A 26957-nucleotide genomic window follows, 5' to 3' on the forward strand; every position below is an offset into this window, starting at 1 on the left:
AATTATAATTTTTAAAAGCTCTATTTTTATAATAAACATTTTTCTTTTTAAATTTGATCTTCTTGGTGATATGTTCCCTCAGTTTTTTTTTTTTAAAGGTTATCATTTTACCATAAGGAAGCCACAATAAGAACAGTCACAATAAGAACACTAATAACATATAATTATTACATTTAAAATAATAAAGTGCTAAGACCCTGATAGAGTACCACCATCGAATGTATCAAAACTTATTCACAACACATTTATATATATATATATGCAGAGAGAACTCCACAACAAACCTAGAAACATTTGATATTTGGATAGCATCCTGTTAATTTAAAAAATAGGCCAGGGAACAAAAAGCTCCATTAAAAAATATCAAAATAGATCTGTTAAAATTGTAAGCTAAAGGTACCAAAAACTTTTATATGCAAGAACAATTATATAAATGATTCTGAAAGGATCAGAAAACCTAAAAATCAGAAAAATCTAAGAAATTTTTATTTTTGATATTGAATCTGAAAAGAAATTTGTCTCCATAATTATTACATGGAATTCATTTAAGCAAAAAGCATATGGCATATGTTCATGTTCAAAAAATGAGAAATTAAGACTAGTTTGTAGAAATAGTTTGTAGCCATTATCATGGTAAATTCATGTAACTTTGAATGTCATTTTTGGTTAGCTTACATAATTATTAGGCTGAAATGCCAATGAGTTATAGCATTATATTTAAGACATTGATGTATATTTAACACTCTTAAAACAATGTTTTTTAAGTAATCTACATGCAAACTACAAAATTCCTTTAATCACTATCTCAAAGTTATAAAGAAACTCAGAGACTACCCTACTCCAAATTCAATTTCCTCTACAATTGGTCATCGAAATCTATCGAAGGGTTACAAACTACCTCCCAATGTACCCCATCATACAAAATCTCTAATGATCTGGAAGTCTTTTCTTAAATCAAGCCTAGATCTATAACTCTACAACTGCCATTCATCTATTATTCCTAATTGTACTTTTTGGGGCTACCTAGATTTAAAAAAATCCTTCTTCCAATAATATTCCATAAGCAAATATTTGAATACAATTGTCATTCCTACTAAATCTTCTTTTCTCCAAATTAAAACATATTTAATTCTTTCAATTGATCTTCCAATGAATGATTATAATCCCTGGGCCTTTTATCATTTTATTTACTCTCCCCTCCTCTTGATTCACTGCAGTGGATCAATGACTTTTCCAAAATAAGGCTCTCAGAACTGAATACATGTGGCTCTGATGGTACAAGAGGATTATCACTTCCTTACTTTCCATCCTCCCTTAAAAAAGTAGCTTTTTTGACTGCTATACAATATTGGATCTGCAGTGTACTAATAATTTCCTTCAAACCTTTTTCATACAAGTTGATCTGTAGCCACAAGTTCTACATTTTCTATTTCTGAAGTTAATCCTTTAAGCTTCTTTAAAACAGTCCAAAACAACAATCTTTTTGGATCCCCATTATCACAGCTGCTTGTTTTCCCTCTAATTTTGGGTTGTCTACAAATTTTATGAGGGTAGCACCTTTCTCCATAGGCCAAGTAACTAATAAGTTAAATATGTTTAAGCCTAGGCCTTTGGGAGACTCCACTAAGGATCTCATTGCAAAGGACTTTGAACAATTAACAATTACTCTCTGGGTCACCAATTCTAAACTCACTAAATTCTACTTTGTCTAGCCCACATCACTCAAAAAGAATGTTTTATTAACATCTAGATAAGCCATGTCTTACAAAAGTCCATTGGTCCAGGAGTCTTATACAATCCTTTCTTTCGAAAGAAAGAAAGAAAGAAAGAAAGAAAGAAAGAAAGAAAGAAAGAAAGAAAGAAAGAAATGGATTTGACATAATCTATCTTTTGAAAAGAATTTTTTTACTTTACATTCATTTATAAATATATACCATTTGCACCACATACTTTCTTCCCTAAAGAGAGCCATTTCCTTTTTCAAAGAAAAAAAGAAGAAAAAAGTAGCAATGCTAACTAGCCAAATCTAAGATTTCCGTTATTCATGATAATTATAATGTGCCACATCCATAGTTCTCAAGTTCTGCAAAGGAAGAAGGAAAAAGCATTTTCTCATCTATCCTTTGGGTCAAGCTTGGTAACTATAATTAGTTAGTATCACATTTCACTTTGGGAGGATGTGATGGGGGTCCAAAAAATTGTTTTGGACTATTGGACTATTTTAAAGATTAACTAGGGATTAATTAGCCTTAAATAGGGATCATACTAGCCTTAAATAAGTGAGCTTCACAAATAGGTGATGTAGAACTTATGGCTACAGATTAACTTGTAGAAAAAGATTTGAGGGGCATTAGTACATTGCAGGCCCAATATTACATAGCAGTCAATATGCTTATTATTTTCCTATTTCTAATTATTTCACTTTGTACCAGTTCATTGTCTTCTAATACTTCTTAGTACTTTATTTTAGTTTTTTCATCTCTGCCTTCTTTAGGGTAAATACTTAGCAATGGGAATGCTGGGTGGTAGGCCAAGACCTATTCATGATAAAGTCATAAAAGCTCAATAATACATTTTAGTAATTTGTAGGAACTGAAAGTAACCTCACTCACTGATCTGTGGCTTACAAATTCTATTCTTTTTCTTTTTTAAAATACCGAATATTTAACATATATATATGTGTGTATGTGTGTGTATATATATATATATATGTGTGTGTGTGTGTCTGTGTGTGTGTGTGTATGTGTGTATATATATATATATATATATATATATATATATATACGTATGTTAAGTGGATATGTGTAAATTATACACATATATTCACATCAAGCTCCCAGATTTCCTTATCATCCCTAGCAAATTCGTACACCCCAGGTTAAAAATTCCCGCTCTTGAGGAATCTGGGAAAGAATTAGACAAGAAGTCCATAGAATTAGAAACCACTAATGGACTGTGATTTACAATGACAGATTTACATATTTATCATCAAATACATTTGAAAAATCAGGAGCTAAACACCAAAAATATCAAAGACAAATTTGGAGAATCAATAGAGGAAAAGTACAAAATGGAAGTTTGAATAGATTATTATGTTAGCAAAAGATAAGAAGAATCATATCATGTCATTTGGAAAAGGTGGGGAAGTCAGCCAGCATACTGATAAGGTATTAGCCTGCCTAAATCAATTTATTAAATTAAACTAAAGAAATAGTATACCATACTAAGTATAGCATTTTCATGGATTGGTCAAGAGCATAGAGTTGAATTATTCAACTTAGAATCATTCAAATGTCATAGACTTCCTCTGCTTGGGTCCTTTATCTCATTTTTTCCCCTACTGATTCTTAAATTCCCCAAGATTTTCAGATTGTAATTGAGCATTCCCTTGTTTACTGAAAAGAAATCTAAAGTCCCACTAGTAGCTCACTTTTTTTGTTACTCATTTATTTTAACTGTCCATTGGAATCCAATCAATTATATTTATTGTCCTTAAAGTTTCATGCCTAAGAATTTCTAGAATGCTATGGTTTATGTAGACATCACTTTTCTGCAATTTTTACTCTCTCTCCCAGCGTTTCATAAGGCAACACTGCTCAAAGTCTTTCACTATCCTCCCTTTGAAAACCTAGATTATATTCTAAGTTGATGTTGCCATGCTGTTCCACTTAGAAATATCAAGTATTTTCTGATAAAACGCAGTTTCTGGGCTCCTTAGGCCTCTTCACTGTTGAAACTGCTATTTAACTTTTTAATTTTTGTTAAGAAATGATGGTACTCTGTATTGATTTTCTTTACCTCCTGTTTTCAAAATCAATAACTTATTTTGTATATCACGTTACAACTTTTGTAATAGGATGTTATAGCTTTATTTCTTTATACTTTCTTCTAAATTAGTGATAATTTTCACCTTTGTTCCAACAAATCAATGATAAAATTGCCATTGGTTGCTAAGAAATGACTATTAATACTAAAGTGATTTCCTATCTTTTAAGATATAATCATTTCCATATTTTATGATTCTGTTTAATTTCTTATGGATAAAACTGTCTCAGTTATTTTCGATCTGTTAGCATAGCACAAAGCATGTTAAAAATATTTGTTCCTAAGATGGATAGATTATAAACAAAAAACCTCAATACATTATAGTTACTCTTCCATTTTATTAAGGTTCATAAATAGCTATTTTGGTGCTTTCTCAAGGCCATTAAAATTGGATACAACCTATAATACAAAAGAAATACAGGAAGAAAATGGATACTCACCACTGTATCTGAACAGACGTACTGTTTTCCCTTTTCTTTAAAGGGCTCCAAGATCAATGTGCCAGTGGCAAATAATGAAGTATTCAAAATTTTAAACATTTTCAGCGTGTCATCCTGAACACAAAATTCATGTGTACCTTTAAGCTTCACTAGGTCTAAGGGTTTGAAAGAAAGATATAGCATGTGAGTTACATAATGTATATTAGAGAAGTAGGATGGTCTACATTAAAAACATCTAAGTTCCTATCTCAGTTCTGCTAATAACTTCTTGTGCTATTTCATTTCCATTATGAAGTTTTGTTCTATAAAATGAGGAGGATGACTAAATTAACTTTGAAGTCCCTTCTAGATTTAAATCCTATGATCCACTTACATGTGACCCTTGTGGAAATCAGCTCAATTAAATAAATGCTTGCATGCATTAACTATCATATACTTCTACTTTTTCCCTTGACTGTCACTCAAATTGCAATCTCCAAATGTTAAATATTTTTGAGGCTCAAAATATTGATCAGAAAATGTTAAAATAGGTATAGAGTTATTATATGTCTTGATTTCATCTAAAGTTCCCAGGATTTTTATCCATGTACATTTCTAGATACATAACTTGATCAAGATAAATAAAACTGGAGGGGCACAGTGGTTAGAGCACCAGCCCTGAAGTCAGGAGGGCCTGAGTTCAAATCTGGTTTCAGACACTCAACACTTCCTAACTGTACGACCCTGGGCAAGTCACTTAACCCCAATTACCCAGGAGGGAGGGGAATATAAATAAAACCATGGAGTAAAGTTAGTAAAGTCAGACATTGATAGCTTCATGGTTTCACAAATATGTAGATTATTTTCAGTAGGACAGATCAAAACACACCTATGCCTTCTTAATTCTGAATCCAATTTTCCCTTAAGTCTTCCACAGCAGACTTATTCTATATAAAGAGTCTTTGCTCTAAAGGTAGGTATCTGTGGCTACAAGCAAAACAATTATGTTGTCTATTTTTCATTTATTCTAAGTGATACCTTCACCCCCTTTCCAATCGTATGTGTCACTTTTTTCATGATCATTGTTATTATAACACATTTCAATTTTACCCATCTGTTGCCTTTTGGGTAATCCATAATTTTTATTTTGTAGAAGTTGAGCAATTACTCTGGAAAGATAAGCTCTTATTCAAGTGAGACACTATTAGAGGAGAGCCATAATGCTTTTTCATAAATTGCCAATTAAGAGAATGAAGATTTGTATTGTGTGTCTTTCATTCAATTTGACTGAGAAAATGGTCTACTGTGAAGAAATGTCTAAGAAAGTCTGTCCGTTCCCTTTTCATTCTTTCAGTCTCTTCAAGCTTTGCTTGATCCTTTTAAGTGGTTATAAACCATGATACTATCCTGGAGCTTCTCTTCCCTCTCACTCTGAATGTCATAGTAAAATATCACAGATTTAGATATGATTATAGATCTGAAGCTGCAAGGAACTTTCTAAATAGCTCCCTAATCCCAAATCCTATGAGCTTATTTGAATTTCAAGTATTTCATTTATAAAATAAAATTGATGGACTAGAAGACTTCCAGGGTTCTTTCAAGGTCTTTAATCCATGATCCTCTACTATGTCTAAAACCACTTATCATCTTTCCCTTCAAATATAACTCTATTACAATACTTTTCTCATTTTTATCAAGGGCATCATTTTTCTACTTGTGCAAGTTCACAACTAAGGGATCATCTTCAACTTTTCAATCCCTTTCCCTTCTCATATCTAATTAGTTATCAAATTCTGCTGATTCAATTTTTTATAACATCTCCCTATCTGGCATCTTTTTTCCCCACTCACAGCTCTTTAAAGGCCCTTATAACTTTTCACATGGAGTAATGCAATAGCTTCCTCACTTGGTCTCCTTGTCTCAGATTTTTTTGCTCCTCAATTCATTCCCCAGTTTCCAAAGTGATACACCTAAAAAGTGCAGGTCTGCCTATGTCACTCATTTGTTCAAAAATCTCCAGCAGCAAATAAAAACTCCTCCGTTAAATCCTTCATAATTTGAAATTAGTCAATTTGCTACTTATTTGCCTTCATGTATACTCTGTTCCAGCCAAATGGGTCTACTTAACTATTCTTCATACACAACATTCTATTTTCCATTTCATTTCTGAAATGTCCCCTGCTCACCTCTGCTACTCAAAATCCCTACCTCCCTTCTAAACTACATCCAGTGCCTGGAATGTTCTTTCTCTTCACCTCTACCTTTTAGTTTACCTGGCTACCTTCAAAAGTAAGCTCAAGTCCTTCCTTCTATATAAGAGATTTTTTTGTAGTTACTTCTACTGCTAATGCTTTACTTCTAAGATTACCCTCAACTTAGATTATATATATATATATATACATACATATATATATATACACACACACACACACACACACATACATATATATATTTATATGTAAATAGTTATTACATATTATCTCATCAGAAAAGCAACTTCTTGAAAACAGGAATAGCATTTTTGTCTGTGTGATCCCCCAGGAAATAGTGTCCGGCATAGAATTCCCTTAATAAATTCTTGTTGGATGACTGATGAATGACTGAGTAATGAAAAATGTCATACCAGCAAAATAAATCAGAAGTTAGTCTTGATGTCTATTCAACACCTTACCCCTGAAAACCATTTGTTCTCTTCCTGGATCGAATACACAAGTTGGTTTAAAAGGATCTCCAAGAGATACATTCAGGGCAGCAATTGCTTTCTTTTCTGAAAAATATCGCAAAAATACACAGCAAATACTTAAAACTGGTAAGCTAATGATGCAAACATATATAATTAATTTTAAATTGTAAAGAATCTTATTATGGAAGACTATAATAATTATAAGAACCCAAAAGAAAATTAACATTTTCAAATTCCAAGTGTTTATTAGTCTGAAGAAAAACTGTTTAAATCCTATTCTCTAGGTACAGTACATTAGAAAGGTTAGTGAAGTGGAAACAGGAAATTTATATTTTAGTCTTGATTCTAGCTAACTAAATGACCTTGGTTAGTAATTCACTTAACTTCTGTAGGCCTTACCTTATTTAGCTGTAAGAAGATTTGATATGATGAGCCCTAAAATTACTTTCAATTCTAAAATTCCATTTTTTAAAATAACACCAAAAATGAAATTATTTTTGCTAAGAATCAGACAAAAAAATCAGATTGAAGTGAAAAGGCTAACATCACTAGAACTTTTCAAACTGTTTTTAAAGATTCTTTTAATATTACAAATAATTATTTTAAATGTTTATAAATGAGATAAAATCCACAAATGTAAGTTAAACATAACATAACTCTGGCAACTTCAACTATTAGAAGAAAGTTTATGAAGACCGCAGGAAAAGAAAAATAGAGTCAAAATACATGTCACGGGGCAGTTAGTTGGTATAGTGGCTAGAGCACCAGCCCAGAAGTCAGGAGGAACTGAGTTCAAATCTGGCCTCAGACACTTAATACTTCTTGGCAATGTGACCCTGGGGGCAAGTCACTTAACCCCAATTGCCTCAGGGGGGAAGAAAAAAAAATCATGCCACAAAGACCCTGAACTAAAGCTCTAATTCATCCATCAAGCCAATTTATATTTGTTTCAGACACCATTCTAATAAGATTATTTATCTGATTTCCCAGGTCATAGAAGATTAGATGCTATAGGTAAAAGGGAAGAAGGGAAAATAAGTTACTTCTAGAAGAAATACTGGTGGGTATAAGAAGTGTAATCTTACAAAACGAGAATTAGGGAGAAAATAGGAAAAGTTCCAATTTAGAGCCATTTCATGACTTAATAATTCCAACTGATAAACACAGTATAAGGACTGAAGTCTATATTTATGAACCTATGGTATCAAAAACCATTTTGCCTCAAGGGAAGGACATGCATAAAATTTTGGAAGTTGCCAAAATAAGAGGTTTTATACTTACAGAGATTAAATTATGTAGAAATTAGTCTACACAGAATACTTAATTCCTTGGCAACATGTGACATTATAGGATCAGAGATGGAAGAGATCTTCAAAGTCATCTAGCATAATTCCTTCATTATAAAAGCAGCAATTGAGGCTGAGAGAAGATTTTAGATTTACGAAATTCTAAGATTCATAAGAGTTGAAAGTAATCTTAGAGGTCATCTAGTCCTCACAGGTTCTCCTGACTTTTGAGGGTTTTGTTTTATTTAGCCAGGAATTGGGCCACCATGACACTTTCTGTAATCTCCACTTCATGTCTCTTCATAATTGCGTTTCCTTATCATCCATGGGTCCTTTTATAGATATACTCTCTTTCCCCATTATAATGGTAGCTAGAAGTATTCCCAGCACTTAGCACAATTCCTGGCACACGGTAAAGATTAATAAATGCTTTGTCTATCTACTTATCTAATTAGTCCAAGTGTTCTCAAATTTTGTATGAATCTCTTTTAAAGACATTCTCATGAAGCCTATTGTACCCACTTCTCAGAATGTTTTTAAGTATGTAAAACAGAGGGTTCCAAAAAACAAAAAACAAAACAAAACAAAAAAAAAAACCGATTATAAAATATACCTATCAAATAGTTTGAAAAACAAGTTCATGGACTCTAGGTTACAAACTCCCGATCTTGATCAATTTAAGAATAAAGAACCCCTTAAAGGGGTCAAGATCTTGGCCAAAGTCCAGATCTTAAATGACAAATCCATATCTCTCAACACCAAGCCCAGTGTTTTTCACATTTTATGAGGCCGTCTCCTCCACAATTCCTATCTTCTCTTTTCAAAGATGGAGAAAGTCAAAAAAGAGGCAGAGCTGAGATTCAAACCTAAATATTCTGACTTTAAATCCAGAAACCTTTCTATTATACAATTATTTAAAGAAGATGAAGAAGAGAGAAGAGGAAAGGGAATAAACATTGTTATTGTGTCTAATAGATACCAAGCACTCTGTTAAATGTTAAGTATTATGCTAATTAGTCCTTAAAGGTTAAAGGAAACATTTCAAAATATTCAAAAGAATTTTTTAAAGCTCTAAAATTAAATAGCAAAATAAAACAAAAGATATATAAAAAATTTAAGCAATTAAGATCATACTTTGTTCATCTTCACAAGAATCTGTATGAGCTTTTTCCCTTTTTCTGTTAGATTTCTCTCTGGGCGAAACTCTGTCATTAGATATTGTCCCACTGGCCGCAAATCCATCTAAAACAAATGAGGAAAGTTTCATCATTAATTTCAACTTCAGTCCTTACTATATAATTTTTATACTTAGTCTAGACTAAGTAACCAAAAGTTTATAGAAGGAAAGAAGAAAAGGTGACAGTGTTTTGATAACTTATTCCTTGATTATAAAAATTTTCTCATGCTTCTTCTGAGGGTTCAGTACAATATATAGAAATAAAAAAAAACACAAAAAATCATAGTTTCTCTCAAAATGAAATAAAATGCACTCCAATCAAAGTTAAGCATTACCTAATAATGTGCCTTCATAGTCTACTCGCTCTCCTCTCCAGTATTCCAAAGGTTTCATTTTAATTCTTGTGGTACGACGAACACATGGCGTTTTGTCAGGAGGGTCTACTTAGAAATGTTAAAAACAGAAAGAAGTTACATATCTTCATAGGTCTTCAAAAATCTTAAAAATTAATTTTTTGGGACAGAATTAAGATGGGAGAGAGTAGACAGGACATTGCCTGAGCCCTCTTCAGCATTCCTCAAAATCAACACTAGATCAAGCCTCTGAATGGATTTTGGAGTGACAGTACCCAATTATGTAATAACTTTCCAATTTAAAATATTTGGAAGGACTTCGGGGAAGGTCTCTCTCAATTATGCATGGGGAAATGTAGTCCAGTGCAGGCAAAGCATGGCCCCAATCTAGTGAGAGACTTTTAGCCAAAATACAGAAGTGTTGTCAACTTTGTCCTGGTTCAGAAAGCCAGTGGAAAAACAGGCCAGCTGTGAGCTCTCCAACACAACTACAGATAACAGGCAGGACTTGGCCAGGCCCACCTAAGTATAAGTGGGAAATCCTGCAGCAGTACCGCTGGCCCCACTTTCGGCGAGAAACCCGTTTACTTGCAGAGGAAACTTGGGAAAATATCCCCTGTATCCTAGGGACAGACCTCAACCTTTAAAAATCAGGAAAAAAAACAAAAAGAGATCTGACCATATAAAGTTCTGTGGAGACAGGGAAGATCAGAACACAAACCCAGAAAAGGACAGCAAAGGCAAAATGCCTTCAGGTGAAGCCTCAGAGGGAGACATAACCTGATCTCTAGCTCAAAAGGTTCTCTTAGAAGAGTTCAAAAAGTATCTTAAAAGAGAGATAAAAGACAAGAGAAAGAAAGAAATGAGAACTTTGCAAGTTTGGGAGGAAAAAAACTAACAACTTAGAAATGGAAGCACAGAAATTGACTGAAGAAAACAACTCCAAATAAATTTGGCAAAATAAAAAAAAAAAAGTATAGTAAAAAAAACATCTTTTTAAAAAATAAATTTGGTGACTTAATCCTTTCCAGGATTAAATATGAGGTTCTTTCTCTTTCTCCCTCATGATGTCTTCCCTTGAATGGTGTCTTTCTCCTCATTATATAGCTAACTCTAGTTAGTGTGCTAAAACTCTTTTATGGATTTAGGGTGCCAGATAATGGCATTTTCCTCCAATTTTCCTTGATAACCCTATTAGTCTCACAAATCTATTTCATATTTACTCACTCCCTGATACCTATTTTATCTCTTCAGTTTGTGTATAACCTCTTCTAAATAAATCTACCTTTTGTCAAAGAAAATGGCCATTGTGAATTTGTTAATTTCGAACTAGGAACTGCTATCCTGACCTCATCACTTGGTGATTTAAACCCTCTGGCCTTCTCCAGAACAAAAGGTAAGAAATGTTCACCCTAGTATTTTTTTTCTACTCTTCAACTAAGGCAAGATACAACTGAAGAGTCCAGACATCTCAGGGAATACTAGTGACCAAAAAGTCTACTGGGCATTTTGGGGGGCAGGGGGAACGTAAAGTTGAAGAACTCTTCACAAAATACATGAAGTCCTTTTCTGAAGACAATTGCACATCCCCACTTCACTCCCAGATGCTTGAGTGTAGGATAGATTTGAGTGTAGGATAAATACTGTAGCACAGTATTTGTGCTCCCCAACTTTGCAAAAGGAGAACTACTGTGACATGTGACCATATAAGATTTAAAAAATACTTTTTTTTTTCCTTCTCTCAGTCTCTGTTTTATTTTGGTTTTGTCTTGTTTTTATCTCCATCAATTAATTTGATTTGGCCTATTATGTCTTTTAAGGTAGGTTCATTAATATAACTAAAAGAGGACTGAAGTCAAACCTGAGCCTGCAGAAAAACTGCAAACAAACAAACTTAACAGAACAAAATCTTAGCAAATTTTGAGATACTCTTAGCAAAAATATCTAGGTTATATTTTGGGATGTTGTCCCTCTCTGTGGAATGTTCCATACACTTCTCTCCCTTAAAGAGAGACTTAAAAGATAGGACATGGCCAAGTCAACATCACAATTAACTGATGCATGCTAAAATTGTGAACTTGTTTATTCTGAATCCAAGATCTTAGAAATGTGGGAACATTTATCTGTAACATAGGAATATTATTGCCAGAAATTTAAATCTATATTTAAGCAAAGTTCTCTCTGGTAAACTTAATCTAATACATATTTGTATAAGATGCTATGCTGCTCTCTGAATTATATGCTTTGCAAATTTGTAAAATTTCTATCAATTATGTTTTAATTTCTATCAGCTCTGCTATAAGTTTTGTGAAGTTTCACCCCAAATTATCTAGCTATTGCCTATGATATGAATTTTAGAATCATCTTGGTTTCTCCCTTTAATAAAAAAAAAAATAAGATAAAACTAAGCTCTCCTGAGAGCTGTCAGCTGAACCTTCTCAGTAAACACTGAAGAGTTAATGGGTTCTGAATACTGGGATAAATATTATTTTATTGTGTTACCTGAAATTGATGATTTAAAAACCTAAAACTGGTGTAACTATGGTAGTATAGGAAATGAGCTTGGTATGGAATATGAAATTCTCATACAACAAAGAAAATACAGGTGACAATTTGGCTGTCATTTCCAAAAATTCTTCATAGAGTGAAGGAGGCATTAAAAAACACAGCCCGCAAAAATGCTAAGGATAGTTGAAGTGAGGCAAAGGTAGGAAGAACAAATTCAGTCCTCCTCTGGGGTATCTGTCAACTCCCCTTGCAAGTTTTCTTGAATACATCAGTGTAGGCAAGGTCATAAGCCCTGAGAAATTTCAGTTACATAGTTCCCATATGAGGAATATGTTTACTGAAAATCTATTAACCTATTACATAGAAGTGACTTGTAATGATTCTTCTTTGCACCAGGTTGAATTTAAATTTAAGAAAAAGGAGAGAGAAACATATGAAAGATATTAAATTTCTCTATGGTAAATCCTGGTAAACCTTTACTAGCAGTAAACTGCTATACAAAAACTTCATGAGAGTAGAAATAATATATTTAGCTCTAAGCTGTGATTAGTACAATTTGCTAGTTGTGATAAAATCACTTGGGACTTTAACTGATATTCTTTTTGAGTTTTGAATTTGGATAAGATTGTTTGATGGATCATCAAGTCAGTAATCCACCATTCAAGAGAAATTCCCTAAATTACTCAGAGGGATGATTTCCTGTAATAGTCCAGGATCCTTTTGATTCAAGTTTATTAGTTATGTTCCTTTCAATAGGAATGTTTCCCACCTCATTATTCCCGAGTCTTGCAAAGAGATGAAATCGTTAATGCATGATTACTTGTCAACTGTGACTATTACCTAAAGCTAAAGTCAAACAGAGTTAAGGATGCTTTGTCCTGTTAAAATCAAGTGCCTGCTTTTTTCTCTTACAATACATTTCTAACAAAAGAAATAATAATAAATTTGGTGAAATGGAAAAAAAAAACTCCAAAAATGTTCGTAGCAATCATTTTTATGGTAACAAAGAATTGGAAAATGAGTAGATGGCCATCAATTGGGGAATGGCTAAATAGCTGTGGTGTGTAAAGGTAATGGAATATTATTTTCTATAAAAAACGAACTAGCTGATTTTAGAAAGGCTTGGAAGGATTTACACAAATCTCCATTGTACACAATAATAGCAAGAAAGTGCAATGATCAATTCTGAAAGACTTGGTTCTTCTTCTCAGTGGTTCAGTGATCCAAAGTAATCCCAATAGATTTTGAATAGAAAATGCCATCTGCATTCAGAAAAAGAACTTTAAGAGATTTAATGTAAATCAACACATGCTATGTTCACTTCTTTTTTCTGTTTTTTTCTCTCCCATGGTTTTTCCCCTTTGTTCTGATTTTTCTCTTTCAACATAATTCATAAAGCATGTGTATTAAAAAATAAGTAAATTTTTTAAAAAAGAGAATTGGCAAAATGGAAAAAAATCCATTAAACAAAACAATTTCTTTTAAAGTACAAATGGCCAAAGGCAAAAGGAGATTTTTAAAAAGCTAACTGAAGAAAATAATTCACTAAAAAATCAGAATTGAACAAATGTCTCTCAATGAGACAGCAAGAATCAGTCAAACAAAATTTTAAAAAATGAAAAAAAAAAGAAAAAAATAGAAAATACATTACTGGGAAAAACTAATGACCTGGAAAATAAATTCAGGAGAGAACATCTAAAAATTTTTGGTCTGAGAGCCATGGTCAACAAAAGAATCTGGACAATATTGCTCAAGAAATCATCAAGGAAAACTGAACAGATATTCTGGAACCAGAAGGTAAAAAAGTCATTGAAAGAATGTACTAATCACCTGAAAGAGACCCCAAAATGAAAACTCCAAGGAATATAGTAGCTACTAAATTCCAGAATTTAGGAGAAAATTCTGAAAGCATCAGGAAAGAAACAATTCAAATATCAAGGATCCATAATCAGCATTACCTAAGACTTAACAGTTTCTACATTAAAGGATAAGAGTGCCTGGAATATGATAATCTGGGAAGGCAAAGCTTGGACTACAACCAAGAATCAATTACATAGCAAAATTAATGGACATTCAATGAAATAGGAAATTATTAATCATTTCTGATGAAAAGACAAGAGCTAAACATTCCCTGACCTCAAGGAGTTCACAAAAAACTGCATCCCTCTTCAAAAGAATGTAAAAAGGTACATAAGGGGCATAATATTATTAACTAGCTTGTTACATTTTATTTAAAGACATATATCAATATATCATACTTCTTAAAAAAAAAAAAAGCTATTGCAAGTATAGTTTCCTATGTAAATTTTCTTGTTCTTTGTACATAAAACTGTTTCTGTTCAACTTAATTCAGGATGATTTGACCCAAATAATTGAAATAGATTGAAGAAGAAAGTAAAAGTAGATATACAAGTACAAGGAAGAGATGAGGATCAACTGAGGATAGTGAGAATAGAAAGAAATAGATAAGCTTATTTAAGTAGAAATGTAAGGGATTAAAAGTACAATTTGGTAGAATTCAAAAGGAAAGTATTAATTCCAACAATAGGAGCATAGAAGAATACAAAGCCAATTTTGAAATAGAATATGAGTTTACTTGTATATATCTAGGATGTTCCTTGAGAGTGGAGAGTAAAACGTGTAAAAAAATGATTTAACAGCCTTTTTTGAAGCAACAAAAAAAACTAGAAATTGAGTAGCTGCCAATTAGTTGGGAATGGCTAAATAAGTTAAGTTTTGTGAGTGTAATGGACTATTATTGTGTTACAAGAAAATGGATATTTTCAGAAAAACCTGGAAAAACTCACATGAGCTGATATTAAGTGAAGTAAGCAAAACCAAGAGAACATTGTACACAATAACAAGAAGATTATGTGATAGATCAACTGTGATGAACTTGGCACTTCTTAACAATGTGAGACCTGTGATAGAAAAAGCCATACACATCCAGAGAAAACTATGTAGAGTGAATACAGAGCAAAGCAAAGAATTTTCAACTTCTTTTGTTTTGTTTTATTTTTTCTCACTGTTTTTTCCCCCTTTTCAACTGTATTTTTTACACATGACAAATACGGAAATATGTTTAAAAGAACTTCATATATTTAACCTATATAAGATTACTTGTTTTCTTGAGGAGAAGGGGGAAGTGAGGGAGAAAGAAAAATTTAGAACACAAGAGTCTTGCAAAAATAAATGCTGAAAATTGTCTTTACATGTATTTGTAAAAAGTAAAATATAACTGAATTAAAAAAAAAAGGGGGGGGGGGCAGCTAGGTGGTGCAATGGATAGAGCTACTAGTCAGAAGGACCTGAGTTGGCTTCAGACACTTAACACACATCCTACCTGTGGTGACTCTGGGCAAGTCACTTAACCCCAAATGCCTCAGCAAAAAGAAAAAAAAAGGGGGGGAGAATGAGGAAGGTCAAGAACTCAAGAGGCAGCAGGTGATAAAGAGAAACAAAGATTTGTTTTTCATCTTTATAGAAAAGATAAAAGAAGCAATGACATGAGAAGAGACCAAAATTGTGATGGTATGAAAGGAGAAACAAGCCTAGTATAGGGTCTTATAGGTATTATAGAATATTTTAAAATATTACTATTTAATATATCATATATAATAGGTATCACATAAAATACTACTTTCACCATTGAATATTTCTGCGTATAAAGCTTTACAAATTTAAGAAAATCAAAGAGTAAACTATCATTAACTTACTTGCACCAAAACATGCCTGTTCATCTCCAAAGATTTTGTTGTTTGCAGATGTTAAAACATTATTCCTTATTCTGGCTGGTCCACTTTAGAAGGAAAAAGAAAAAATTCTCAAATTTCAAGCTTTTAAAAAATGAAGTTCTGTCTCTCCAAGAACTATCATAATTTTTCTTAAAAATAAATTAAAAATCAATAGAAATAAGAGCATGCCATGGTAGTAATATTAACTTAAAAATACTTTTTTATTTCCATAATTGCAATTGAATGCATTTTGTATGATTCAGAAAAATTTGCACAATGAAAATCTCTAGATTAAAGTGTGACATGCAAGACTTATAAACATGTTAAGACCAAAAAAAAGTAGTCTAAAGTTATAAATAGGCAATTTAAGAATATGAAACACAAATTATCAATACTCCTATGAAAAATTCTCCCTCATTAATTAATAAGAGAAATGAAAATCAAAGCACCTATGAGGTTTTCACTTCAAACAAATCAACCCAGCAAACTTGGAAAAAAGACATAAATGATATATATATATATGTTAGAGGAAGTATAAAATAGGGAAATAGAGAAACACTTTTTAAAATACGCATTTAAATTTCATAATAGGCTATTATATCAGATAAACATCATACTTAATGGCTTAAGTTTAACTACTTCATTTGCTTTAAAACTGCCCTTCTATCTACTATATAATACATGCCTAATTCAAGTGTCTCAATATACTATGGAGGCAGATAAAGAAATTAAAGTCACATGAAAAAATGTTGTAAATCACTATTGATTAAAGAAAAGCAAATTAAGACAACTCTGAAGTACCACCTCATACCTATCAGATTGGTTAAGATGATAGGAAAAGATAATGATAAATATTGGAGGGGGGAATGTGGGAAAACTGGGACACTAATGCATTGTTGATGGAGTTGTGAACTGATCCAACCATTCTGAAGAGCAATTTGGAACTATTCCCCAAAGTGCTATCAAGATGTATAGCCTTTGATCCAACAGTGTGTCCACTGGGCCTATATCCCAAAGAGATCTTAAAGAAGGGGAAGAGGATCCATATGTGGAAAAATGTTTGTAGTGGCTCTTTTTGTAGTTGCAAGGAACTAGAAACTCAAGTTGGGGAATGACTGAATAAGTTATGGTATATGAATGTTATGGAATATTATTGTTCTATAAGAAAAGATCAGCAGGATGATTTCACAAAGGCCTAAAGAGACTTACATGAACTGATGCTAAGGGAAAAGTGAGTGGAACGAAATATTGTCAACAGCAAGATTATGTGATAATCAACAACAATAGACTTAGTTCTCTCAGTAATGTTGTGATCCAAGACAATTCCTGTAACGGGCTGAAGCTCGAGTTGATGCACTGAGGTCCCAAGCACGTGAGGCTAAATAATAATTGGACCATAGTCAATGGCCCCGCCCACTCTTTGTGCAAGTTCTGATGTATTGTATAGGAAATGACATAGGGACGATTTTGGTGGGTGGAGAGAGAGGGGCGGAGAGAGAGGTAGAGAGGTGGAGAGGCTGCTGGCCAAGTTTGTGTTGCTGCTGATCACATTCCTATCACCATCCTCCTTCACCTCCACAAAGAATAAAGATCGGAGATTTTCCCTTAACCTGAATTCCTGACTCCGGCTGATTTTAAAATATGCTTCATCACACTTGGCGCCCAATGTGGGGCGCCAAATAGGATGACCACGCTAGCACCTAAGACACCCTAGAATCAGCCAGAGTCAGGATAAGCAAAAGTCCATCTTTATTCTTGGTCTTAGATGCAGGGTTGAACAGGAGGGAAGCAGAATCTCTGTGACCACCTTCTCCTCATCTACCGCAGAGAGTGTGTCTGGCTTGTCTTACTCCACCCTCTAGTCCCTCCTACAATCTTCTATACACCAATCATTGAGCCAGTACGAATAGTAGAAAGGACCATTTTCCAAGTATTTGCCCATAGAGAATCATCCAATCAGAAGTTAGCCTCAAGCACTCAGCAGTCCCAATCTCAGTGAATTGATTCAATAGTTTCAGCCCTCTACAAATTCCAGCAGAACTTGGCATGGAAAATGTCATCCACATTCACAGAGAGAACTATGAGATGGAATAAAGATAGTATTTTCACTTTTTTTTTGTTTGTATCTTTGCTTTTTCTGTCTCATGATTTTTTCCCCTTTTAGTTGGATTTTTCTTGTATAACATGACAAATATGAAAATATATTCAAAAGGATTAGTAAATGTATGACCTATATTGGAATGTTTGCTATCTGGGAGAAAAGAATAGTAAAGGACAGAGGAAGAAAAAATTTGGAACACAAAATATTATGAGAATGAATGGTGAAATTTATCTTTACATGTATTTGGAAGAATAAAACACTACTTTAAAAAAAAAAAACACATTGTGTAGGTTATAAAAAGTTGTCAAGGGCTATGTCAATGAGAATGGGCACTAACACTAGGTTCTACCATGATGAAAAAATCAGTCTTCCCAGTCTTTAAAACTACTTTCAAGGGGAAGACTATCTAAATAAAAAAGGCCTCATTACAACTATGTTAACCACCATATAAAGCCTAAAGAGAGAAAAATCTGGTAACACAACAGAAGCTTTCTTAATATGAAAGCAAGAAGGAAACAGCCACACTTTCACAAATCTTATTCCATAGTGAATTATAATTTTACAGTTGCACAACTGGCTAACTATGGAATTAAAAGTTCCCCAACAATAACATGTTTTCAATGAATATGACAAAAATCAGACAAGATTCTTTGAAAGATAAAAGAGCAGAGATAACTTTTGTTCAATGATCTTCAGATTATTAATTAAGACATAAAAGAGGGATGTTATATGATCACCAATTACGATTAGCATTATTTGGGAGGATGTTTCAATGCATAGTCCAAACAGAAGAGACTTGTAGAAAAGTTCCTCTAAATATTGCTATTTATGAATTACACTGTTATTAGCTCAAGCTCCAAAATTTTGCAAAGCCTCCTATTTGGATGCATAGTTACTCAAAAGATTTTAGCCACATACAAAAATTCATCAGAAAAAAAAATATCTATTAGTCAGATTGAGTTAAGAAGCTATATGGAGAAATCACCAAGCTATTTCATATACATTTTAGAAAAATCCTGCAAAACAGCAAAGATCTGCACCCAGAATTAATGGGGGGGTAGGATTTTGCCTTTCTGCCACCAAAAAGTCATATAGTGTTTTTAAAGACCTTGAAACATGTGTTCTTTCAAAGTCTGAGTGCTCCCTTGGCAACCATAAAAATGTCAAATGATATGGAACAAAGATCCCACTTAGTAGGTTGGACCTTCTTTGTAGGACAGATAAGAGATGAATAAAACTAATATGCATAGCTCATTTGTAGATATGCATGAATGATAGGAGTACTCAGATCACTGAGTTCATAGATGCATTAAAGTATCCAATTATGATAAAAATGAATCAACTCCAAAATAAAAAATCAAGTTGACTCTCAGATATCATCTATATCATTTTTAGATGAAATAGTTTTAACTAAAACAAAATGGCACTGCCTTAAAACATTCTATGAATGCATAATTAAATAATACAAAAATTAAAAACGCATCAAAACCATATTTTCAGCTTCTCTTAAAAAAATTAGATCCAATAAAGTTTAATATCTAAATCCCAACTTTTAAATTTGAAGAATTGGTCACAAAGTGGTTCATGTAGTCAATTTCTACTTTCTTTTGTTCATTGGGTATACTGTTCTCCTTTGCCAATTCATAGCCAACTTGTCTACCTTCCAATATTTAGTCAAGCTCTAGTATTTTTTTTGCCAATATAGCAAAATCCAATCACAATTCAAATTATGCAAATTCAGTCAGCCCCTCTAATGCATTTAAAAATGAAAACATAATTTTAATTTACTAAGTCAGAGAAAAGAACATATTATTGGACATTAAAGGAAAAGTCTAATTTTAATTATTTATTGACCAATACCTTTCTTCCATGTTTGAAGTCAGAAAAGTTTTTGAATCTGATGTTAGCACTGCTGGTGTCAGATTATCAGTTTGATCTTCACTGTTAGATCCCTTAGGGGGTTCTGCAGTACTGTGGAAATAAAAATTTTAAACTGCTCATACACATAAACATATACATCAAACAAATATACTGTCTACAGTAAATGACACTTTGTCATCATACCCATTCCTTTTCTGCCTGGCAACTAGTGTTCAATATATTCTATGATGGGCACTCTTGTTCTGGCTTTAAAGATCAGAGCTGAATAACAAAGGAGCCTTGATCCCAGAATCTTCAAGGAATTTCATCTTCAAAAGGATAGAAACATTTAGAGATCTGATTTTAAACCAGGATCTGGTAAGAAATGAATTTGGAGATCTTAGAACTAACCTACACAGATAATTTTATTGTGCTTATGTAGTTCTTACTAGAAATGTTTCAAAACCATTTTGTTGATTTTCCATTAAAGTGAAGTGGCCATTTTAAAAAGGGAAACTAAATTTAGTTCAGTTTAACAAATATTTAATATTAAATAGCTACAATAATAAAAGTATTATACTAAAGAATGGGACATAAAATAAAAAATGAGACAGCCTCTGCTTCTTCAAGGAGTTTCTAGTCCAAAAGGATATATACAATATGTGCACCCCAAAAAAGGGAGGGAGGGGGAAAGGGACAGAGACTTCCTTACATTGTAAGGAAGAAAAAAGGACAAGTTGTATACAGTTTTATCTCAAACTGATTTATTTCCACCAATGAGAAAACATATCTAGAGACATTAATAACATGACCAATTCAAAACAAGTTAGTGTCAAGGTCGGGATTTGATATAAGGTCTTCTGATTTCAAATCTAATACTGTTTCTACTACAATAGGCTAAGGGTCCATGGTCAACACACAAACTTGTATCACACATCCCTTTTCTTAGTTTTTATACAATTAAAAATCATTGCCTATCAAGAATATGTTCAACTTGATTATTAAAGTGGTATGTTTTAAGAGAAATAACTTTTCAAACAACTTGTTCTTTTTGAATAATATAAAAAGCAAGTTATCAACTGCAACTTGATATTTAAGGATACCTAAGAGAAAAAACTGAGTAAAAGTTATTTAAAAACTTAAATTTTTCCAGAGATATTGTTAAAAATGCTTTTTATTAAAACAACTAAATGTTTTGAATTAATGTGTTAATTCTCAAGGTTATACTGGATAAAAACTATAATTGTCTTTAAAACAATATTCAAATCAATCATCTAGCTTTCTAGAAAATTATTGCATCTCAATAAGTTAGAAACCTTATGATAAGTCATTACCCTATGAATTCTACAATTCTAATTTCTGCTCTGCTACCACCTCACTGAAAGAATAGGAACAAGCTCTTTTCCATTCTGAGCCTGTTTCTTATCTACAAAATAAGTGTCTTTGACTAGATGATACTGAATAGAGTTCCAGTTAAAAAACTTTTGATTCCTTTATCAAAGGGAAATCTAGTCTCAGTTCTTTAACAGCAAAAGATGAAGACTCAGATGAATAACCACATTTAATTTCTCCTGCTGGTCTGACTAAAAAGGATGGCAAATTGTATTATAAGCAAAAAAAATTTCATAAATATAAATAAATATATATTTATATATATAAATAAATATAAATAAAATAACTTAAACAGAAATGTTAGAAGACTGGAAAAGATTTTCAATACAATCTAAAAAGAGGCTGTGCCTATTAGGAAAAGCTTAAACTAAGTAATAGCCTAACTTAGGAATTAAAAGATAACACCAGATTGGTCACAGAAAAAAAAAAATAACACGTGCATATACACAAGTATTCATATGCAATTATATATATATATATATATATATATATATATATATACACACACACACACATACACATATACATTTTTCCACTATAAAAAGTACTACTATATTTTTATGTTTACACACATATGTATATGTACATATTATTAATCAATGAATATTTATTAAATGCCTATTATGTTCCACTTTTTCCTACCATAAAAAGTGCAGTTTCATTTACACACACACACACACACACACACACACCTCTGTCTTTGGTTTGTCAATGTTCTACCACAAAAAATACTTCTATAATTTCATTTTATTAATGTACACACAATTATTTTCAGCATTATTTTAATATGTCAATTTTGAGGTGCATTCAAAGTAAGTTTCAAAATACACTGTCAGAAACTACTAAATATGTAAAATCTTGCATTAGTCTGGGTAAAAGTAAAAAAATCAATAAACTTCTCCAAATAAAACAATTATGAGTTTGGGTTGAAGCCAATACAAAGAACACACATAACTTTTTAGTTAAAACATAAGAAAACATACAAATATCCATAATTAAGATACTGATAATTTTCATGGTCTGATAAATTCATAACTGTGTCATGTTAAGTGGAAGACCATATAAAAGAGTCAATCAATTCTAAAGCTAAGCCAGTACATGCTACATGAGGACGGACAAGTTATATATCTAAGTTTCAATGTTTCATTCTATTTCAAAGGTCAGAAATAATTTTTTAAACAAGTCAAATTTGTAAGAATAAAAGTCATTTCTCAACTGATAAGTGGTCAAAGTATATGAATAGACAATTTTTAGGTAAAGAAATTAAACCCATTTATAGTCACATGAAAAAATGTTCTAAGTCACTATTCATTAAAGACATGCAAATTAAGATAACTCTAAGTTCCACTTCACACCTTTTAAATTAGTTAAGATGATAGAAAAAGATAATGATAAAAATGTTGGAGGGGATGCGGGAAAACTGGGACACTAATGCATTGTTGGTGGAGTTGTGAAATGATCCAACCATTCTGGAGAGCAATCTGGAACTATACCCAAAGGGCTATCAAACTGTGTATACCCTTTGATCCGGCAATGTCTCTACTGGAGTTATATCCCAAAGAGATCTGAAAGGTGGGAATGGATCTACATGTGCAAAAATGTTTGTAGCAGCTTTTTGTGATAGCAAGAAACTGGAAACTGAGTGGATGGCCATTAGTTGGGGAATGGTTGAATAAGTTATGATATATGAAGATAATGAAATATTATTATTTTATGAGAAATGATGAGCAGGGTTAATTTTAGAAAAGCCTGGAAAGACCTACATAAGCTGATGCTGAGTAGAGTGAACAGTACCAGTTGAGAACATTGTACAAACAATAAGATTGTGATAATCAACTATAATAGTCTCAGCTCTTTTCAATAATGTGGTGATTCAAGGCAATTCCAATAGATTTGGGATGGAAAATACCAATCAAATCCAAAGAGAGAACTATGAAGATTGAATATGGATGAAAGCACAGTATTTTTCATCTTTTTTTTCTTTCTTTTTTCCCTTTTGATCTTATTTGTCTTACACAACATGACAAATACAGAATTACATTTAAAAAGATTGTATGTATTTAACCTATGTCAGATTGCTTGCTATTGTGAGAGGAAAACAAATTAGAACACAAAAGTTTTACAAAAATGAATATTGAAAATTATCTTTACATATATATATATGAAAAAAATTTAAATACTATTAAAAAATAAATAACTTATAAGGCAAATTGCCTCGGTACTCAGAGATCTTAAAATAAATCCATCCCTGAATTTACTACTTCTGAACCTTGAGTATGTCACTTAAAAGACCACAGACCTCAAATTCCTCATCCGTAAAATAAAGGTACTTGACTAGATGAACTTTTGAGGGCTTTTCTAGTTCTAGATTCTAGGTGTATGAACCTATGAGAAAAAAATTTAATCTAAATGATATTTAAAATAGTAATTCATTTCTTATACCTATATTAAAGGATTACAATTAATATAACAGACATCAGGATATCCTAAGTCCTATCTTAGCTTTGCCCCTAACGTGACAAAAACAAGTTCTTTAACCTTTGTTGACATTCATCCGGTCCTACCTATCACACAGTATTAAACCATCAAATGAAATATACCTGGACATGAACATGTTTAAAAATGCTAGAATGAAAATATCTGTGAACTCTGAAGAACACATTAAAAATATCAAATAATTAAAATGTACTTTTTGCTGAAAGAGGAAAAAAATGGTCAATTGTATCAGACCAATTCTAAGAAACATTGTATAAATAATGGATTAATACCTAGAACAGAGGTTTTTCTTTCTTGGAGTTTCTTTCAACGAACCTTCTTGTTCATCCAATTTGGGAATTGTAAGGGCTATATCACAATTTTCATCACTTGAATACGATAATTTCTTTCTTTTTTTTTTGTTTAGAATGGATGCTTTTTTTGGCTTGGCACAAACAGGTAATTCCTGTTGTTTGAGTGGAATAGTGTCTTTCTCCAAAGTCTTGAGAGGTATCTTCTTTGGTTCTTTAGATGGTTTTGTTTTTTTTTTAAGGCTTACTGGTGATTCTAAAGGAGGACTGTAAGGCATACCTAAAAAATTCAATGATAATCTAAAATTAATAAGTTGTTTGTCAACACTAACAAAAATTGTTTACATTTATACATAAACACTTTATAGTATTTTGTAGTACTCTACACACTGAAAATGAATTAAGGTAAGAATAGTTCAGAGGAAAGAGTAATGGATAATCATTTTGAAGTCACTGGTGCAACTTCCAGTTGTGCTTTCTCCTCATAACATGCAGTTGGACGAATCTCTAAAAACTTTAAATTCAGTATTACTTATTATTGGAAATGTTATTCCCTACACCTTATCTATCTCACATATTAGTTGTATGGATCAAATAAACTAAGATCTATGAAAGGATCTCTTTCCTTTGAAAGGACTCTTTGATAGGAAAAGGACTCTGAAAATAATAAAATACTATCCAAATATAATATTCAATTCAAATTATTTCTTAAATACTTACTGTATGCAGAGAACTGTGATAAGCTAGGCTCTCATTGTTAGTTTATTACTTATGTACCTCAAAAACTATGAAAAAAAATTGGCTCTTCAATTTTTTGTCATTAAGAATCTTAAAAAAAAAAACTGCCAAAATTTCAAGCAAAAAGGGGGAAAAGGAAATTAAATAGTCCAATTTCACTACAATTACAACTTCAGTATTATTACTGGGTTCTTCATGGTATCCATGGTACTAAAACATTTGTTCATCCAGCTGCCATGAGGAAAAAATTTTTAGGAATGTAGGGGTAAGGACAATGAACCTACCAAGGAAGCAAGTCAAGTTCCAATTACAGAAGAAAAAAACAAGGTTCTCCCACCTTTACTAATGATATTACTCAGTTTCAAAGTTCTCAAATAACACATCTTCCTTCTAATTCTAAATTAAATGTCAGATCCCTTCTAAAGTTAAACTGGGAAGGTTACCTTTCCTTTCTCCCACCCTCTCACCACACCTTAGATAACTTGTACATATGGCCATTAGAGTGAACATTATAGCTTCACATAACATAACATTTTTATCTTCACTATTTATATAATCAACATAAACAAACAACCAATAAAACTAGGCAAATAATAAAAGCTTTCAAGACAATTCTGATCATTGTAGTTTTTGTGTAATTAAATCTTATCTCTCCAACTAAACTGAATGTTATTTCAGGAACAAAAATTTATTCTTTTTCTTTATATCCTACAAAGCACCTAAAAATACCTTTCAAAAAGCAAGCATTCATACCATATTTGTTCACTTCAGTTCAGAAGCTATAATTTTTTTTTTTTAATAACAAGTGGAAAAGTTAGATGATTAAGCCCTTATATTCATATCCATAGATTTGAGGGACTAGATCCACTAAATAAACTGCCTAAAGAATTGTGGACAAAGGTTCTTAATACTATCCAGGAAACTGCAACAAAAATATATCAAAGAAAAAGAAGAGTAAGAATGCAAGTTGGATTATTTAATAAGGCTTTACAAATAGCTAAGAAAGGCAAAGAATAAAGGGGAAAAGATAAACACAACTAAATACAAAATTGCAGAGCAAGAAAAGATAAGGAGATTTTCTTAAATGAGCAGTGCAAAGAAATAGAAGAAAACAATAAAAATGAATGTCTTCAGGACAAATGGAGATATCAAGGGAATGTTTTCTGTAAAACAGAAACAATAAAAAACAAAAACAGAAGAGATTTAACAAATATAAGAGTTTAAGAAGAGGTGGCAAGAATAAACAGAAAAAACTACATAAGACTGACCTTTATATCAGTGATAAGCACCATGGTATGGTTACTGACCTAGAGCCATACATCGTGGAGAATGAAGTCCAGTAGGCTTTTGGAAGCATTACAAGGAAGAGGGGTTAATGGAAATGAAAGAACTCTAGTCAAATCATTTAAAATTCTAAAAAGATGATGCTGTTAAAGTGTTGTGCAACCTAACTTACCAACAAATTTTTGTGAAAACTCAGCAGTGGCCACTGGATTGGAAAATGCCAGTTTGCATGTCAATCTTAAAGAAGGATAATTAGTTAAAGAAAGTTCAAACTATTCAACAACTGCCTTCATGTCACATGCCAGCTAGATTATGGTTAAGATTCTACAAGTCAGGCTTCATTAAAATACAAATCAAGAAAATACCAAAATGCAGGCAAGTTTTGAAATGCCATAGGAACTAAAAAGACCAAATTGCCAACATCCACTGGGTTATGGAGAAAGCAAGGAATTCCTGAAAAATATTTCCTTCTGTTTCATTGACTACATTAAAGCCTTTTACTGTATATCACAACAAAATGAGGTTTAAATGAGATCTAAAAAAGATGGGAGTACCAGATTAAATTATTGAATATATATACAGCTCTAAAAAAGCAATAGTCAGAACCAAAAACAGAACAACTAGTTGGTTCAATATTAGGAAAGGATTACATTAAGTTTGTCACACCTTATTTAACTATAATTATACACAGAGTACCTTCATGTAAAATGCCAGGCTGGATGAATCAAAAGCCAGAATTAAGAACTGATAATAGAAACATTCACAATCTTAGATACACAGACAATACTATTCTGGTAATAAGAGTATAAAA

The 26957-nt window shown here is 32.2% G+C and overlaps 1 protein-coding gene across 4 annotated transcripts in view; it reads right to left on the bottom strand.

The window, feature by feature from the left end:
* Window positions 1-26957, bottom strand: part of CENPC (centromere protein C) — a 53833-nt gene that overhangs the window by 1354 nt on the left and 25522 nt on the right. For 2 of the 4 annotated variants that reach the window (XM_031943947.1, XM_003773228.3), the window contains exons 10-16: window positions 24107-24404; window positions 19947-20057; window positions 15968-16050; window positions 9726-9833; window positions 9348-9455; window positions 6916-7011; window positions 4266-4420 (exon numbers count right to left, since the gene is read on the bottom strand). In XM_031943947.1, coding sequence (XP_031799807.1) covers window positions 4266-4420; window positions 6916-7011; window positions 9348-9455; window positions 9726-9833; window positions 15968-16050; window positions 19947-20057; window positions 24107-24404 — 959 coding nt within the window. Of the gene's footprint in view, window positions 1-4265; window positions 4421-6867; window positions 7012-9347; window positions 9456-9725; window positions 9834-15967; window positions 16051-19946; window positions 20058-24106; window positions 24405-26957 lie in introns of those variants that run through there. The other 2 variants (XM_031943946.1, XM_031943948.1) reach the window with 2 other exon arrangements.

Source organism: Sarcophilus harrisii, chromosome 6 (assembly GCF_902635505.1).
Source record: "Sarcophilus harrisii chromosome 6, mSarHar1.11, whole genome shotgun sequence".
Classification (NCBI taxonomy): Eukaryota; Metazoa; Chordata; class Mammalia; order Dasyuromorphia; family Dasyuridae; genus Sarcophilus; species Sarcophilus harrisii.